The sequence below is a fragment of the Acinonyx jubatus genome, chromosome A2 (assembly GCF_027475565.1).
Source record: "Acinonyx jubatus isolate Ajub_Pintada_27869175 chromosome A2, VMU_Ajub_asm_v1.0, whole genome shotgun sequence".
NCBI lineage: Eukaryota > Metazoa > Chordata > Mammalia > Carnivora > Felidae > Acinonyx > Acinonyx jubatus.
Genome location: NC_069383.1, coordinates 53,398,698 through 53,414,491, shown reverse-complemented (window position 1 = coordinate 53,414,491; position 15,794 = coordinate 53,398,698). Strand labels below are relative to the sequence as shown.

Genomic DNA, 15,794 nt, shown 5'->3' with positions numbered 1-15,794 from the left:
TGGAATTTATTACTAACATCTCTTCTCACTTTACTTCGCCCACACCTTCTCTAATATATTCTATCTATACTAAATGATCTATTTGATCTTATTTCCTCCCTGGAACAATAAGTCAAGTAGATAAAGATCACTAAGAGAAGTTATGGTGAAGTAAAATGAGAAACTGTCTTAGTTACAATTTAGAAATGGAACAAAATATAGGAATGTAAACCAAAATATAGCATAGTTTGGGGAAAATATTAATTATAATCTCAAGATAGAAAGACTAGAAGTATGATTTAAAACTCTTAAGGGATTTTAAAAAGTCAATAATCTTATTAGTAAAATTTAAAAACTTCTATGTGGCAACAATGGTCACAATTCAAACAACAAATGGGAAAATGGTCTACAACTCCCATTACAGATATAAGTTCCCTAAAATATCAAGTGCCTATAAATCAATATGGAAAAGATGAGCACTCCAACAGGACAATGGGCTAAAGGAAACACAAATGGTCCTTAAATATATGAAAAGATGGTCTACCCCACTCATAAGAAAAATGCAAATTAAAACTACAAAACACCATATTTCATTTGTTTGGAAAGACCAGTCAAGTTGAGGACACATGAGTCAGCAAAGGTATGAAAAACCAGGGGTTTCTCATTAAAGTCTTCAGAGAACTAGGGACGCCTGGGTGGCTCAGTTGGTTAAGGGTTCAACTTCAGCTTGGGTCATGATCTCACAGTTGGGGAGTTTGAGCCCCGCATCAGGCTCTCTGCAGTCAGCACAGAGCCTGCTTTGGATCCTCTGTCTCCCTCTTTGCTCCTCCTCCCACCACACCACCAACACACGTACACATACTCTCTCTCAAAAATAAATATTAAAAAAAAAAAAATCTTCTGAGACCTAGACTCCTAACAGCAAACCACTCTGTCATTCATAGGGCCTGGTCTTTATTTTCCTAGTCCAGAATAGCTGTAAGCCTGTAATTTCATGTCCATTCCAAGAAACATACTTCCCCAAGGAGACTTCTCAGAAGTACCACACAACACTTCTGCTTACATCTCAATAATCAAATTTTAGTCACAAAGTCACAACTAACTGCAAAGGAGTCTGACAGCCTTTGAGCTTGACTGCAGTGAGCAGCTAAATGTGACAATTTGAAACATAAAATGGACTTTCGATAGACATTTTCTGACATATCTACTTTGCTGACCAAATATTTATACATACTAATTCTCATATATTAAACACAATAAATCCTCTCCTGAAAATCCAACTCTCAAGTCTCATCTAGACATTGCAACCAAAGATTAGGAATTCAGGGAAATGTGAACCTCTCATCTGCTCCAGATGGCTCCCCATGGTCCAGCAATCTAAGAACTTAAAAACAAGTTAACTGCCCCCAACTTACCTAATGTACAGAAAGGTGGCATAGAAGCAAGATAACCACATTTAAATTGTGATTCAGAAAAAGGGAGAAAGGAAAATCCGCCATGACGACTGGTCTGCAGCAAAATGAAATTCCGTGAGACACAGAGACAGCCTTTCCTGGCAGTTTCTGAGGCCTTCAATTCTGCTTTTTAGAAAACTTTCTGGGGCCTCTAATTTTGCTCCCTAGAAGGTTCTTTCCAGTCTCTGGCCTCATTTTCAATAAGCATTAGGGAGCACCAGGGAGCTGCTGACATATCATAGCTTATTTCCTCTTAGTGGAACAAGTCTCAGTTTTCTTCCGGAAAAAAAAAAAAAAAGGTCTTTTTCCTGTTTCCACACCCTTTTCCTTACTTCCTTTTCTGGACTGTCCTTGACACAACAGGAAAGAACTGCAGTACCGTTCTTTTTCATCATCCCAGTTTTGAGTAAAGTTCTCATTATTATTTACCTTTTAGTATCTTTGCTTACAGGAAAGAGCATTAATTCAAACCTCCCTACAATTCATCGGTCTCAAAAAGCCTTTACACATTGTATCAAAACATTTGTTGAGCACCTATCGTGTGTGATACACTAAGGATCCCAGGTTCAAAGAGATCCTGGTCCCCATCTTGGTGTGGTAGTCACAAGGTATATATAGTTGACAATACTCATCAAAATATAGATTTAAGATCTGTTCATTTTATTGTAGGTAAAATGTACCTCAGTATAAATGTAGCCATCCAAGGAGAGATACAAAGAAATGTTTAAGGTTTCTCATAGAGGACTTAATAATTTCAAATAATTTAGGATGTGAATTTGACTACTCCATGTGCTATTGTGTATAGGGCCCTGGATATTGGGTAAAGATTAAAGAGAAGAAGCCAAGTATGTGGATATTTGCAAGAAGAGTTCCAGCAAAGAGAAGAGCAAATCAGACGCCAAGGTAAGTATGTACCTGGCCTTACTGAAGAAAGAGGAGAGAGCAAAACATTAAGAGTGCAAGTGAATGTGGAGAGAAGAGTCCTAGGCAATGAAGACATCAAAGGCACATAAGGCCGGATTACAGTCTTGAAGGTCATGGAAAATAAAAACTCAGAATTTTACTCCCAGTGATAGGAAGCCACTGCAAAGTTCTGGTGAGGGTGTGACGTGATCTTTTAAAAGGATCACTCTGGACATTATGTAAGAAACAGACTTTAATGTGTGGGGGAGGGAGGAAGGCTACTGCAAGTCTAGGGCAGGAATTCTCTAACCTGAATTGCATCAGTCACCTGGAGGACTTGTTAAAACACACACTGATCACACAAAAAGCTGTACACAAATGTTTGTAGCAGCTTTATTTGTAACAGCTAAAAACTGAGAAACCAGATGTCCTCCATGTATATCCATACCATGGTACACTACTCAGCAATAAAAAGGAATAAGCGATACACACAACCTAAGTGACCCTACAAATAAATATGCTGAGTGAAAGAGCCAATCCCAAAGGTTATTTGGATGATTTCACTTATATACCTCTTTTGAAATAACAAAGTTATATGGACAACAGATTACTAGCTGCCAGGGATTTGGGATGGGAACGGGGTGTGGGTGAGGAGGATTGGCTATAAAAGGGCAAGATGAGGCTTCCTTGGGGTGACAGAAAAATTGACTTATCGATAGCAATACCCTGACACTGAGCTATAATTTTACATGTCGCCATTGAGGAAAACTAGGTAAAGGGTACAAGGATCTTTCTGTAAATTTCTTACACTGCATGCAACTCCAGGACAATCTCAAAATAACAAGGTAACAATTCAAAATAATGGTTGAAGTAACTGAATCGCAGAGATTGCAAGGCTTCAACATTTCCAGACCTAAAGATATATGCTTCTAACAAGTTTCCAGGTGATGCCAATTTGTCAAGAACCACCAATTTAGAAAACAGCACCTTGGGGCAAGTTATTATTATTCCATTTTGTGGAAGAAACTGAAGCCTAAAGATTAAGTGACTTCACCAAGGGCTAGGAACTAGGTAGAGGGACAGGACTCAAACCAGATCCTATCAGTTCAGTGTTTTTGCCTAAGTTCATCAAGGTCAGGAATCATCTTAATTGTAAGGACTCTCTAGTGTCTAACACAGAAGAGACCACTGCTTGAATTCGATTGCATTGCCCTAACAATTAAAATTTAATAAAATGTAGCTTAATTGTAAACATCTCACAAACTTTAAGACCTACACACATTCGAGTATGTAATAGTCTTAGTTCTTACCTGTGCTTTGAACCTGTGCTTAAACTCTGTTCCTTAGCTTCCCCAGATGGGAGATCAAGGAACTACTCCCTTCCTACTTAACTCTGGATTTCTTACTTTAAAACCTACTGGGTTTTTACAGCTACAAGTTAACCCTAAATGAACACAAAACCCTAAATTGCTATTCCTATTAGCATTTTATCAAAATGGACACCTGACATAGTTTTACTTTCTCAGTTTCTGAAAATCTTGAGAAAGGGAAGTAAACATGCACCACAATTCTAACTAAACAAAAGTTCATAAACAACATTAAATTGTAGCCAGGCTGGCGGGCACAGTCTTAAACAATTCTATGGGATTTAAAAACTGCTAAGAGGTTTTAGCATTAAGTGCTTAGCTTTCAGGAGATGTTGACGCAATTACATTAAATGCTTGCCAAAAATGACTTTCTTGCAGTTAGCTCTCAAAAATTCCACTTTAAAATCTCCTTATGCAATAAGCCTCCATAACAGTCTCCTATGTCTCCATGGCAAAGGTAACGAAACTTAAGGAAATAGGCTTAAACAGCTAAGAGGGTTTTACATCGGGAGTAAGAAAGAACTTTCTGGGAATGATAGCTCTAGTCACCTGAGATTACATTTCATCATCATTCTCTACTTAAACACTGGATGCTTAAAACATCAAAGCCAATGGGCTCCTCCCAAATGGTGTATCTTGTTTCAGGCCTACTTTCCTATGTTAATTATAATTCTCAAAACTAAGAAAGTAGAGCTATTTTGTTAGGTTTACGGAAACAGCTAAATAAAAATAGGATTCAAAAACAGGTAAAGGTCCCAGGAAACCACTGAAAGCTAATCCCCATTAACTGCTTTAGTAGAAAGCTACTCTTCTATTTAACTATCCATGGTTCTTGCCCAGCCAGTTCTAGTTTCCGAACACCAGTGGGGAAAATCTTAGACTTAAAATTTAACTGACAAATATATCAGACACACAACTCCCAGAGCCACTCGCATTCCCTACCAACAGAGACGCAGAACCCCTATTTCTTTCGATGACAACTTTACCTCAATGAAGTGCAGGAAATAGGGACATTTTGTCACAAAACAGAACTGTTTCTACTTTTACTACCTTAGAACATCCCAGAGGGAGTTATTCATTCAATGCAAAAGGAAAGTGGAATCGCCTTGTTAAGTGAATGGCCAGGAATGAACTTGAAAGTTCTATTTATTTGTTTGAGAAAGTGAAAGAGAGCGAGCAAGCAGGGAGGGGGCAGAGGAAACGAGCGAGAGAATCCCAGGCAGGTTCTACACTGAATGGGGAACCGGATGCAGGGCTTGATCCCATGACCCTGGGATCATGACTTGAGCACTCAACCGACAGAACCATCCAGGTGCCCCGAAAGTTTTATTTTTCAAGGTAGCATCTAGACACATATATAGATTCATTGTTTAGAAAAAGTACAAAAGGCTAAATTTTTACCTAGTGGTCCATTATATTCAATTCAATAAGGACTCAAGACATAACATTGTTAAAAACATTTATTTAGATACAGTCTATGATAAATAAGTCGGTAGAGGTTCCACTGCCACCGATTCATCTGAGAAGAGCCCTGTGCCATTCAACTGGTGAATGTCTGAACGATGTCCCATCTCTCATCCCAGCCAGAGTGCACACCTTCCATGTTGTTCCTGTTCACTGATTGCTTCCAATCCAGATGACCTTTATCCCCAAAGTAAGCTAAAATGTTTGTGAAGAGGAGAAATAAATTAAACCCCAAAGTACAAAACTTGAACATAGTTTAAGAACTAGAAGATTTTATACATATATGTTTGTGTTTACTCGTCTATCAAATTCAGAGATACTTTAAGACAAGGATCAATCTCACCGAGCCAAAAAAAAAAAAAAAATCAAACATAGAGACATATATTTAAAGAAACACAGTTTTGCTACTTTTCAGTGTGGTTACCTATTATAAACAAAGAGGAAAACAAGTTGAGATCAATCAAAAGATAAATGACTCATGATTTTCATTAACATGAAGGACTGATGAACCCACAATATAAAATGGCATCACTATTAGATACCATCTCAGTAAAGCTGAAAATAACATTTACTGAATGCTTTCTACGGGTCCCTACTGTGTGGAAAGTTTCCAACTCCCAATTATGACCTTTATTTTAAATACATGGAAACGAAGGCTTTGAGATGGTTACCTAACTTAAGCAGCAGAGTGGGATGTGACCCAGGTGCTCTTAACCTTTGTACCACATAAATCCCAGGGGCAATTATTAGCCTCCATTTCAGCCTCAACTAACTCTTACCTTAATCATTCCAGCCACTAACTTGCCCAAACTTCTAAACTATTTCCTAAGAGGATTCTGGAGGAAGACAAAAGGTGTTTTTTGTTTTGTTTTTGTTGAGGTGTTTTATTTCTATGCCTTGCTGATTAAAAATGTGATTTCTAGTAATATGTCACATTAAATGAAATCACATTACAAAATGATAACTTCAACATTCTATTTTTAAAAAGTATTTCCCTTTGCCTGGGAAAAAAAACTAACATGCATCTATTTCCAATTTTCAAAAGTGTATTAAAATTTTCCATTAAGCCCCAAGGATTTTTGCATACACTTAAGATATAAAAATAAACTACTCAAGGGAGCCCTGGGTGACTCAGTCTGTTAAGCATCCGACTTTGGCTCAGGCCATGATCTTTCCAGTTTGTGGGTTTGAGCCCCACGTCAGGCTCTGTGCTGACAGCTCAGAGCCTGGAGCCTGTTTCAGATTCTGTGTCTCCCTCTATCCCTGCCCCTCTCCTGTTCATGCCCCGTCTCTGTCCCTTAAAAATAAATAAAGGTTAGGGGCGCCTGTCGGTGGCGCAGTCGGTTAAGCGTCCGACTTCAGCCAGGTCACGATCTCGCGGTCCGTGAGTTCGAGCCCCGCGTCAGGCTCTGGGCTGATGGCTCGGAGCCTGGAGCCTGTTTCCGATTCTGTGTCTCCCTCTCTCTCTGCCCCTCCCCCGTTCATGCTCTGTCTCTCTCTGTCCCAAAAATAAATTTAAAAAGTTGAAAAAAAAATTAAAAAATAAATAAATAAATAAAGGTTAAAAAATTGAAAAAACAAAAAACTATTCAACTATTAAGGGCTCCTCCTCTATGGTAAGGAGTATCCAAAATAAAGAGAAAAGAAAATCTTCCTTGGCCTTACACAGATAATGGGAACAATGATCCTCTTGGTTAAACCTCAGTGTTCGTATATTTTGCCTAAGTGTTTTACTCATTACTGCTCTGTGTTTATTATTAAAGTACTGCATTTTGAATATAGACTCCTATCAACCAACATTTGCTTACCACATATAATGCACCATCTGGGTGAAAGAGGACACTAAAATAAATATGGTTCTAATCCCTAGGAACCCTATAACTTAGCAAGGGAAACAGACCAGTAAATCATGAACTATATATAAGCATTATAACAAATAAATTTCGGGCTCTGTGTTGACAGCTCAGAGCCTGGGGCCTGCTTTGAATTTTGTGTCTCCCTCTCTCTCTGCCCCTTCCCTGTCATGCTCTGTCTCTCTCTGTCTCAAAAATAAATAAACATTAAAAAATAATAAATTTATATATAAACCTGACATTAATGAACAAATTTTATATTAATAAAACATTTACATTAATAAAAATCCTAGCTAATTCTGTTCCTTTCAGGGTATAGTACAGGCAACCCAGGAAGGTCTCTCTGTCGGCCTCCGTAGCACAAGCAGCACGATATATGAAATTCTCTAACTGAATAACCCTTTTCAGGCCCTCAACCAATTCTTATCTAAATCACAAATACCCCTGGAAGGAAACCAGAAGACGTCCCTAATGGCAGAAAAGAATGAGAGAGCAGCAGAGAGAGAGGAGCACTAAGGCAACACATGGTGAAGAAATGAAAGAGCAGGGGCTGGTTGCTTCATCCAGACTGTGGTAGCTGTGAAGGGTCAACTCTTGATGGGACAACTGAAGCCAAAAAGAAGTACAACAGAAGAGCACATTCTATTCCCATCTCTGGATCCTCTATCACCTGACCTGGGGCACATAAAATGCTTTATCCCAGCTTGCAGATCCATTCTAAAAGTGCTACCACAAGAGCAATCCTACATCAATTCTTATCCAAAAAGCCACTAAGAGGTCAGCGTCATTTAATTAATTCGACTCTCGTTGACAACTACTTTAGGTACTTATAGGACAAGACGTACTTTAAATAAGCAACAAGCATAATATAAGGCAGAGAATCATGCACACAAAAGAATATTATGGGAATGCAAAAAAATGGAGAGGTCTCAGCTAGGAGAAGGGGGAAAAGATTTAAGTGATGACATTTGAGACTGGGCTTTTCTAGACATAGGTTTTCATCAAGTGGAAACAAGGGAAAAAGCACTCTAGGCTGAGGAAGCACAAGCACTGGAGCAAAGGCACAAAAATATAGTTTATTCTGGGAAGCATGCAGTAGCTTGTGCTAGACCAAGTTCTCACATGATAAAGAACTGAAGTAAAGAAGATAACACAGAAAAGATTAAAAATTATTAACAGTATATTGCTTACATATTACTTAACAAGTACTCATACTTCATATACAATATACTTATTCAATCGTCATGAAAACTTTATGAAGCAGATATTATACACAACTTATATAGAGGAAACATCACCCTAGAAAAGTTAATGGCCTCTTGGAAAAAGGTATTTGATGATAATTTCCAGTACTTGGAAAATGTTCACACAGCGTGAGTAGGCAATCCCATCTCTGATGCTTCCTAAGGTAGTTAGTATTTCCCTGTGAAAATAACTGGTCTGAGTTCAATCAGCTAGTAAATAGCAGATACATTACCTCAAGTCCCCATCTCATAGTTCAAAATGTAGAGGCTAAGAAAAAAGCAACTTCGTGGGGACCACTTGAAACCAGTTTTAAGCCAAACCATAAATGGTTAAAGGGAGAGCAAAGTGAAGAAAAACAGCAGTGAAGACCATTTATTGAAGAACTTTATCAGGGAAGAAGAGAGTAACTGCAGAAATGGACAAATTGAGGGCATATACAGTGGAAACTTATAAGAAAAACCCCTTCCAGTGAGAAAGGAGAGGCTGGTAAGGTAGAGGGGATGAAGGAAATTCATTATCAGATGGCAGTGTGCTAAGAAAAGTGGTAAGATTATCTGGGGGAGCCCACATGGCCCAGTGGAAAGAGTGTAGGCTTTGGAGACCGACACACTCCACCACCTACCGACTCTGTGACCTGCTCTCAAGTACTGAAGTGACAATTACAGACACTGTATATAAACCACCTAAAACAGTGGCTAATGCATTGTAGGTGACTGTTAGAGATATTACTATTATTTTCTGACCATTCTAGGAAAAAAAAAAAAGGCTTAGAGTAGGAGTTTGAAGAAACAGAAGACCTAGAATAGCCAGGAAAAGTCTGTTAGAGCAATCCACAAGAAATATCCGTAAGACAGAAAGTCAAAATGAAATCGCACAGCACCTGGACAGGTCCTGGTCATCATCGTGCCACAAATTATCAGTCTTTTACAGCAAACCTGCCTATTACAGATTCTGCCTTTATATATAAATACACACTTGTATACAGAAGATGTATATATGTATGTTCATGTGTGAACATATACATACGTTTGTGAGTACACAAACATGTATAGTGTGGGTATGTGAAGATTTCACAAGTGCTTATCCACTACTGGCAAGACTTTCTGACATAGAAATTTGACAATGCATTTTCAGAGCCATAAATGTTCATACACTTAGACTTACTCCCTTGAGAATTTATTATAAGGAAATAAATCAAAACCTATAAAATCTTTCTTAAAACGTTCACTATACTATTATATAAACTACTGAAAATTGAAAACCTAAATGGTAAGTGATCAACAAGTTGAAAATAGGAGACATCAATTGTAATTTTAGGTGAAGAAAATAAAATCCTATGTATTCTTGTTAAAATGACATAAAAGGCTGAATGAAAACAGAAATATGGCTAATTAAAAAGTTTATTCACCTTTCAAAGTGGTAGGATGATACGTTACTTCTTTTTCTTTTAAATACATTTAATTACAATTATAACACGGTACAGTAAAATCAAATTAGGAAGGGGAAAGAAAGTACTTACCTGATAACACAAGCTAGACTGGTCTACAAACTGCTGCAATTTCCCAACAACCCAAAACTGTACTGACTAGTACAGCTCCATTTACAATGCCTACCACTACAACTCTTGCTTCCTAGTGATTCAGTGCTAACAGATGAACATTTGCCCTGCAATGTTTATTTGTAAGAGCAGTACCTCAAAACAGTTGGTTCAGGCATTCCAGGATCTGCACCCCTCTTGAATCCTGGAGGGTAATGGGGAGGAGGAGAGAGAAACAGAATAAATAGCAATTAAAACCGTAGCAGACAAAACATTTGTAATCAAGAATTTTTCTTTTCAAATCAACCTAGGGTAGGCTAGAATGATATCTACTAGCACCATCTAAATTTACCTGTGTGCTATAGAAGTCTTGAGTCTTAACTAGGATATGAGATTATGTCGAGGACTAACCACTAAGGAGGACAAATAACCTTATCCTTATTATATACACAATTAGCACGTAACCCTTAGAACGCACTTTCATTATTAGTCTTTACTTAAAAAAGGTGCCACAACTACCATCATACTGGGTAAAAGACTACAAAGAACAAAATGAATTTTTTTTAAATTTTTTAATGTTTATTTTTGAGAGAGAGAGAGAAAGAAAAAGAGAAAGAGAGCATGTGCACGCGACAGAGGGGGAGGGGCAGAGAGGGAAACACAAAATCTGAAGCAGGCTCCAGACTCTGAGCTGTCAACACAGAACCTGATGCAGGGCTTGAACCCACAAACTGGGAGATCATGATCTGATCCAAAGTCAGACCCTTAACCAACTGAGCAACCCAGGCTCAGCTTTTTTTTAAAGATTTTTTTTTAAACAATATTTAAAAAACTCAATTTTTAAAAAAACAATTGAGGATATCTTATTTTATCCTCTTTTGGATAAACCTCTTTTTATAAAGCAAAGACTGGAAATAAAAAGGAGAAAACACCAAGTTATTGTTTAACAATCTAATTAAGTCAACACTCTTGTTACAAGTATGATCAAATAAACCTTTTATCATTTAAAATATATTTATTAACTGGATAACATATATCTAATTTGTTCATTAAAATTAAAGTAAGCATCAAGAACTGTGAGTGGTATGAAATTTTACCCCATTTTCAAGACAACAAACTAGCCTGCCAGTTTCACAGATGCTGGTAGAAGACACAAGATCGCGAGTCAAAAACAAAGGACAGTTCATTACTCCTAGCAATAACTAGTCAGAATATCATCATTTTTAGATGAACCCTGAGTTTAAGGAAACACAATCTTTTGTGATGGGTAGTGAGCACTGCTTCCCCTTTGCTCTAAAAGGAAATACTGTTTTCCAAGGCTGTTCACTCCACAAACATCCTTAAAAATATGGAACAAAAGGTGGTCAGAATCCCTGCTCACAAGATTTGTAGAAATTCAAGACACCATGGAGAATTGTCTTCCAATAGGTAATTCATTAAAATCTTCCTACTGGTTAATGTCCAAACAGATTATCATCATGCCACTGTTCTATTTTATGGTACTATATTCCCATGTACTCCCTGAAGCCCTAAAAGTTATGTTTAAACCTAAATTCAATCCACAGTTCTAGGTTTTACTGAGAGCTGAGGGGGAGAAGAAAAAGAAACTGACTGGGAACTAGGTTGGACATAAAATTAAATTTCTATAGCAGCACTGTCAACCAACAGCCAAAATATGAAAAGAGCCCAAATGTCCATCGATGGATGAATGGATAAAGGTGTGGTATATATGTACAATAAAGTATTACATGGCAATCAAAAAGAATGAAATCTTGCCATTTGCAACTAGACGGATGGAACTAGAGGTATTATGCTAAGTGAAATTAGTCAGAAAAGACAAATATCTTATGCCTTCACTCCTATGAGGGCTTTAAGATACAAAACAGATGAACATAAGGGAAGGGAAGCAAAAATAAAAACGGGGAGACAAAACATAAGAGACTCTTAAATATGGAGAACAAACTGGTTACTGGAGAGGTTGTGGGGGGGGAGGGGACGGTGTAATTGGGTAAGGGGCATTAAGGAATCTATTCCTGAAATCACTGTTGCACTATAAGCTAACTTGGATGTAAATTAAATAAATTTAAAAAAATAAAAAGAAAATAAAAAATTAAATTTCTACGCAGTGAAAGGAAAAAGACAATGATTAACAAGGAAGAATTACTAAAAAGATAGCTCTAACATTACTGTCAACCTGAGTTGGAAGCTAGGGTGAAAAATCATCATAATGGTAGTGCTAAGAAAGAGAATACCTCCAGTGGGCACAATAGGAAAAATAAACTCTGGGGGGGGGGGGGGGAGGGGGGGGAGTAGGGGAAGCATTCTCTTCGGACCAAAGCCCTTGATACACAGAATGTAGCAACCAGCTACAACTTTCTAGCTATAGAAAAGGAACCACAAAACAAAAAAGGGAGGAGCGAAAGATAGATGTAAAGATTTATAGAGCAGCAAAGAAATCAGAGGGTCCAAAGTGCAAGCTAAAAAAAGGACCCGCTACATGCATCAATGGAAAAAGGAGGCACAAAGAAGGGGAAGGACCTAAGTCCTCATAACTTTCTTAGCTAAAAGGAGAGCTCGTCCTAGTGTTTGGCTAAGTAAACTGGGTCCTTTGGGGGGGGGGGGGCAGAGAAAGAGGGGGTACACAGCTTGTAAGAGCAGGCTATCACAACTATGTGTTCTAATCCTTGACACCTATACAAAGTTGCTAAACGCCACAATAATGCTTAAAAACAAATAAAAAAACATTCAAAATAGGTAGGAAAAAGATCTTTTTAAGTCTTTATACCAAAGTATCCCCAGATTACCGGTAGGTTTACATTGCATGGGGAAATGGGAGTGACAGCTACCTGGAAAACATCCAGCAAAATTAAGGGTTGTCAAGACTAAGAATGAATGTACTTTATCTTGAACAATGCAGGACACCTAAAACAAACAGGAAGCTGCACCTTGTTAAAATCACAGGGTTTTAAAAGTGTGAAACTGAGTTTTAGAAAATATCAAACTGTATACTCAACTGATAGAGCTGGAACCTTTCCTTTCCACCACATTGTACACCTGAAAGTAATATAACATTGTGTATCACCTATACTTCAAAAAAACAACAACAACAACAAAAAAAACCCAGAAAAACAAAAAACTATCCAAGACTAGAAATAGGATAAAGTCCCAATGTACAGCCCTAGGTGTCAATATTTGTCTAAGTACTTAAATGCTTGCAGTACAGCACAGTGATTAAGAGTATGGGCCTTGAAGGGGTGTTTAGGTGGCTTAGCCAGTTAAACCTCAGACTTCAGATCAGGTCATGATCTCCCAGTTGGTCTATGGGTTCCAGCCTCCCAGTAGGCTCTGTACTCGGGGCCTGGAGCCTGCTTCTGATTCTGTGTCTCGCCCTCTCTGTTCCTCTTCCAATCGCACTCTCTCTCAAAAATAAGTAAACATTAAAAAAAAAAAAAAAAAAGTACGGGCCTTGATACCCCATTACTTGAGTTCATAGTTCCCCACTTAACAGCTGTGTGTCCTTCCGAAAGAAATTTCTCTCTGATTCCATTCCCTCACCTATAAAATGCGATCCTAACAAAAATCATGCAAACTCTTCACTGTGCAACTAAGCAAAAACTACTGTCATAATCATGCTTCAAGACGGGGCATATCCACGAGGTCTACAGGCCTCTTTCTATTTAGGACCACCTGTAGAAGTGAGGACAAATGCCGGGAAAACCCCCCTAATGACAGAATGAGTGATCGCTTTCAAATATATCAGGTCGCCTAACTCTCCCAACAATCCTCAAAGGTAGGTCACCTCCATTTTATAGATGTTAAAATAGAATGAGAATTTAAAAAACTTGTTAAAGACCATTTAAAAAACAGTAAAGGACAGACAAGAACTTGAACTCAGCTTAGACCGACCCCACTGACTAGACAACATCAAAGGACGTGCACGGCGTGGTCCGGTTTCTGTCTCCCGCCCTAGAAAGCCAAAAATGGAGGCAAGGCCTCCGCATACCCTTCCCTCCCGTCTCCTTCCAGGTTCTCCTCCTACTGACCCAGGTAAATCACGAGAGGAATAAAGCCCCAGCGGATGGCAAACTGGCCGCCCTTAAAGAGCTGCTGCAGCCTCTGCTTGGCCTCTTTGCTCAGCTTCACCATGGCGACAGCCGGAGCGGCGAACTGAGAACACTTCAACGCCAGCGGCAGCTTAGGGACTCCGAAAAGGAAAGACGCGCACGCGCCAAACACCGCATTTACGGCAGAAGTCGTGACGCCGCCAGCAGAGGTCGTAATTCATCGCCTGTCCAGACAAGACGCCCCTCCGCGGCGCTACCTGTGGACGGCGCATGCGTGTCTGGTTCTTCCCCGCCCTCCCCCCCGGAGTCCTGATTTTACTTTCCTAAGTTTTAGGAATCGCTGGGGTTTGCTGATTATGGGATGCCCGAGGCAGTGCTTTGGGACTTCCTTCAGCCTGGAACGCACTTTATCCTTACCCGTGTTTTATTGTGCACCTGCAAGTGTTCCTCTCCTGAAAAAGAAGGAATATTAACTAAATTCCAAAGGACTATGTTTTAGTCCCGACTCCCATTCTGATTTGGTGTGCAGTCTTGGGCAAAGTGTTAAATAACCACTTTCAGTATCAGTTTGTTTCTTCTACCCGAAGGTTGAACTGCAAGGGAGGTTATGAACTGGTGGCCAACTGGGCCACTATCCATGTTTTCTTTGATTCCCGCGGTGTTTCGTTGTTTTTCTTCTTCGTTTTAACATTATAAATTACTTGCCAACATTTTTAAATTTGGGTAACTTCACATGGAAATCTGCACTTTTACAAAGAAGCTGGCAAACAGTATTGCAACAATCAGCAGGAGAAAAGACACACCTGTTCACCTATCTTGCCCTCATTGGTTTTAGAATTGCAGTGGATCTCACCCCTGGCTGCACATTAGACTCACCTGAAGAAATTTAAAGACATACTCGTGTTGGGGACCTACTCCTGGAAATTCTGATTACTTCAGGATAGGAGCTGGCCCATTCCTTTGCCATCAGTTTCCCAGGTGATTCTAATGTGTAGCCAGCGTTCCCAATTTTTTTTTTCACTGGCTTCCTGACTGACCTCTGTTGTTATTTGAACTTTTGATCCTACTCCAGGACTTCTGGATTTCTAAGGCTGTAGGAGATTTCTAAGTCCTTGTCCCTGAAGGCTCTCCTAGATTATCCCCAAGATACATTATGACATTTTCTGTCAAATTCTGAAGGTGCCCAATGACACCTGAAAATTCCCCCTGCCTTTATGGCTTTTCCTGTATTTGGCTCATCTTCATGACAATAACCTGTGACTACTACACCTGTCACTGTGTTAAGTGTTTCAAATATAATAGTTCGTTTTAATCCTTAACAGAATTTAAGATTGCATTGCATTAAACTTGTTTTACTAATTCTTGTAAAGAAAAAAAAATATATTACAGGTCTCATTTTACAGACAAGGGAACTGTTTCTAATCTTTTTATCCAAATGCCTGATACATATTTCTGCCAATTGGGCTGAACAAAACCGTCATTTGCCTTCATCAAACATTCATTGAGCCTTACTGTATGCTAGGCACTAGGTATATAAGATTTTGTTTAAAGGCATTGCCATTAAGAATTTCATGTTTGAGTAGAAAAGACGAGTAAACAGATGATTCCAATGCAATGTGAATGTGCTAAATTCCATAGTAAATTATACACATCTGAGGGGAAAGTGGACAAGTTTTAGGAGGGAGAGCTAGCATTGTGATCTCAGATGATTAGAAAAAAAAACTTAAAATATGGTCCTTTGTAGCAACGTGGATGGAACTGGAGAGTGTGATGCTAAGTGAAATAAGCCATACAGAGAAAGACAGATACCATATATTTTCACTCTTATGTGGATCCTGAGAAACTTAACAGAAACCCATGGAGGAGGGGAAGGAAAAAAAAAAAGAGAGAGGTTAGAGTGGGAGAGAGCCAAAGCATAAGAGACTCTT

At 38.8% G+C, this 15,794-nt stretch overlaps 1 protein-coding gene and 1 long non-coding RNA gene across 3 annotated transcripts in view; both read right to left on the bottom strand.

Annotated features, from left to right (window-relative positions):
* Window positions 1-14,029, bottom strand: part of TOMM7 (translocase of outer mitochondrial membrane 7) — a 58,790-nt gene extending 44,761 nt beyond the window's left edge. The window contains exons 1-3 of one of the 2 annotated variants that reach the window (XM_015080458.3): window positions 13,846-14,022; window positions 9,959-10,007; window positions 5,146-5,362 (exon numbers count right to left, since the gene is read on the bottom strand). In XM_015080458.3, the coding sequence (XP_014935944.1) occupies window positions 5,347-5,362; window positions 9,959-10,007; window positions 13,846-13,948 (168 nt within the window). In that variant the 5' untranslated portion in view covers window positions 13,949-14,022 and the 3' untranslated portion in view covers window positions 5,146-5,346. Of the gene's footprint in view, window positions 1-5,145; window positions 5,363-9,958; window positions 10,008-13,845 lie in introns of those variants that run through there. The other variant, XM_053218313.1, reaches the window with a different exon arrangement.
* A 151-nt stretch (window positions 14,030-14,180) lies between these two features.
* The window catches only part of LOC113604058 (uncharacterized), a 29,716-nt gene continuing 28,102 nt past the window's right edge, over window positions 14,181-15,794 (bottom strand). The window contains exon 3 of the long non-coding RNA XR_003425860.2: window positions 14,181-14,318. This is a non-coding gene — a long non-coding RNA (uncharacterized LOC113604058). The remainder of the gene's footprint in view (window positions 14,319-15,794) is intronic.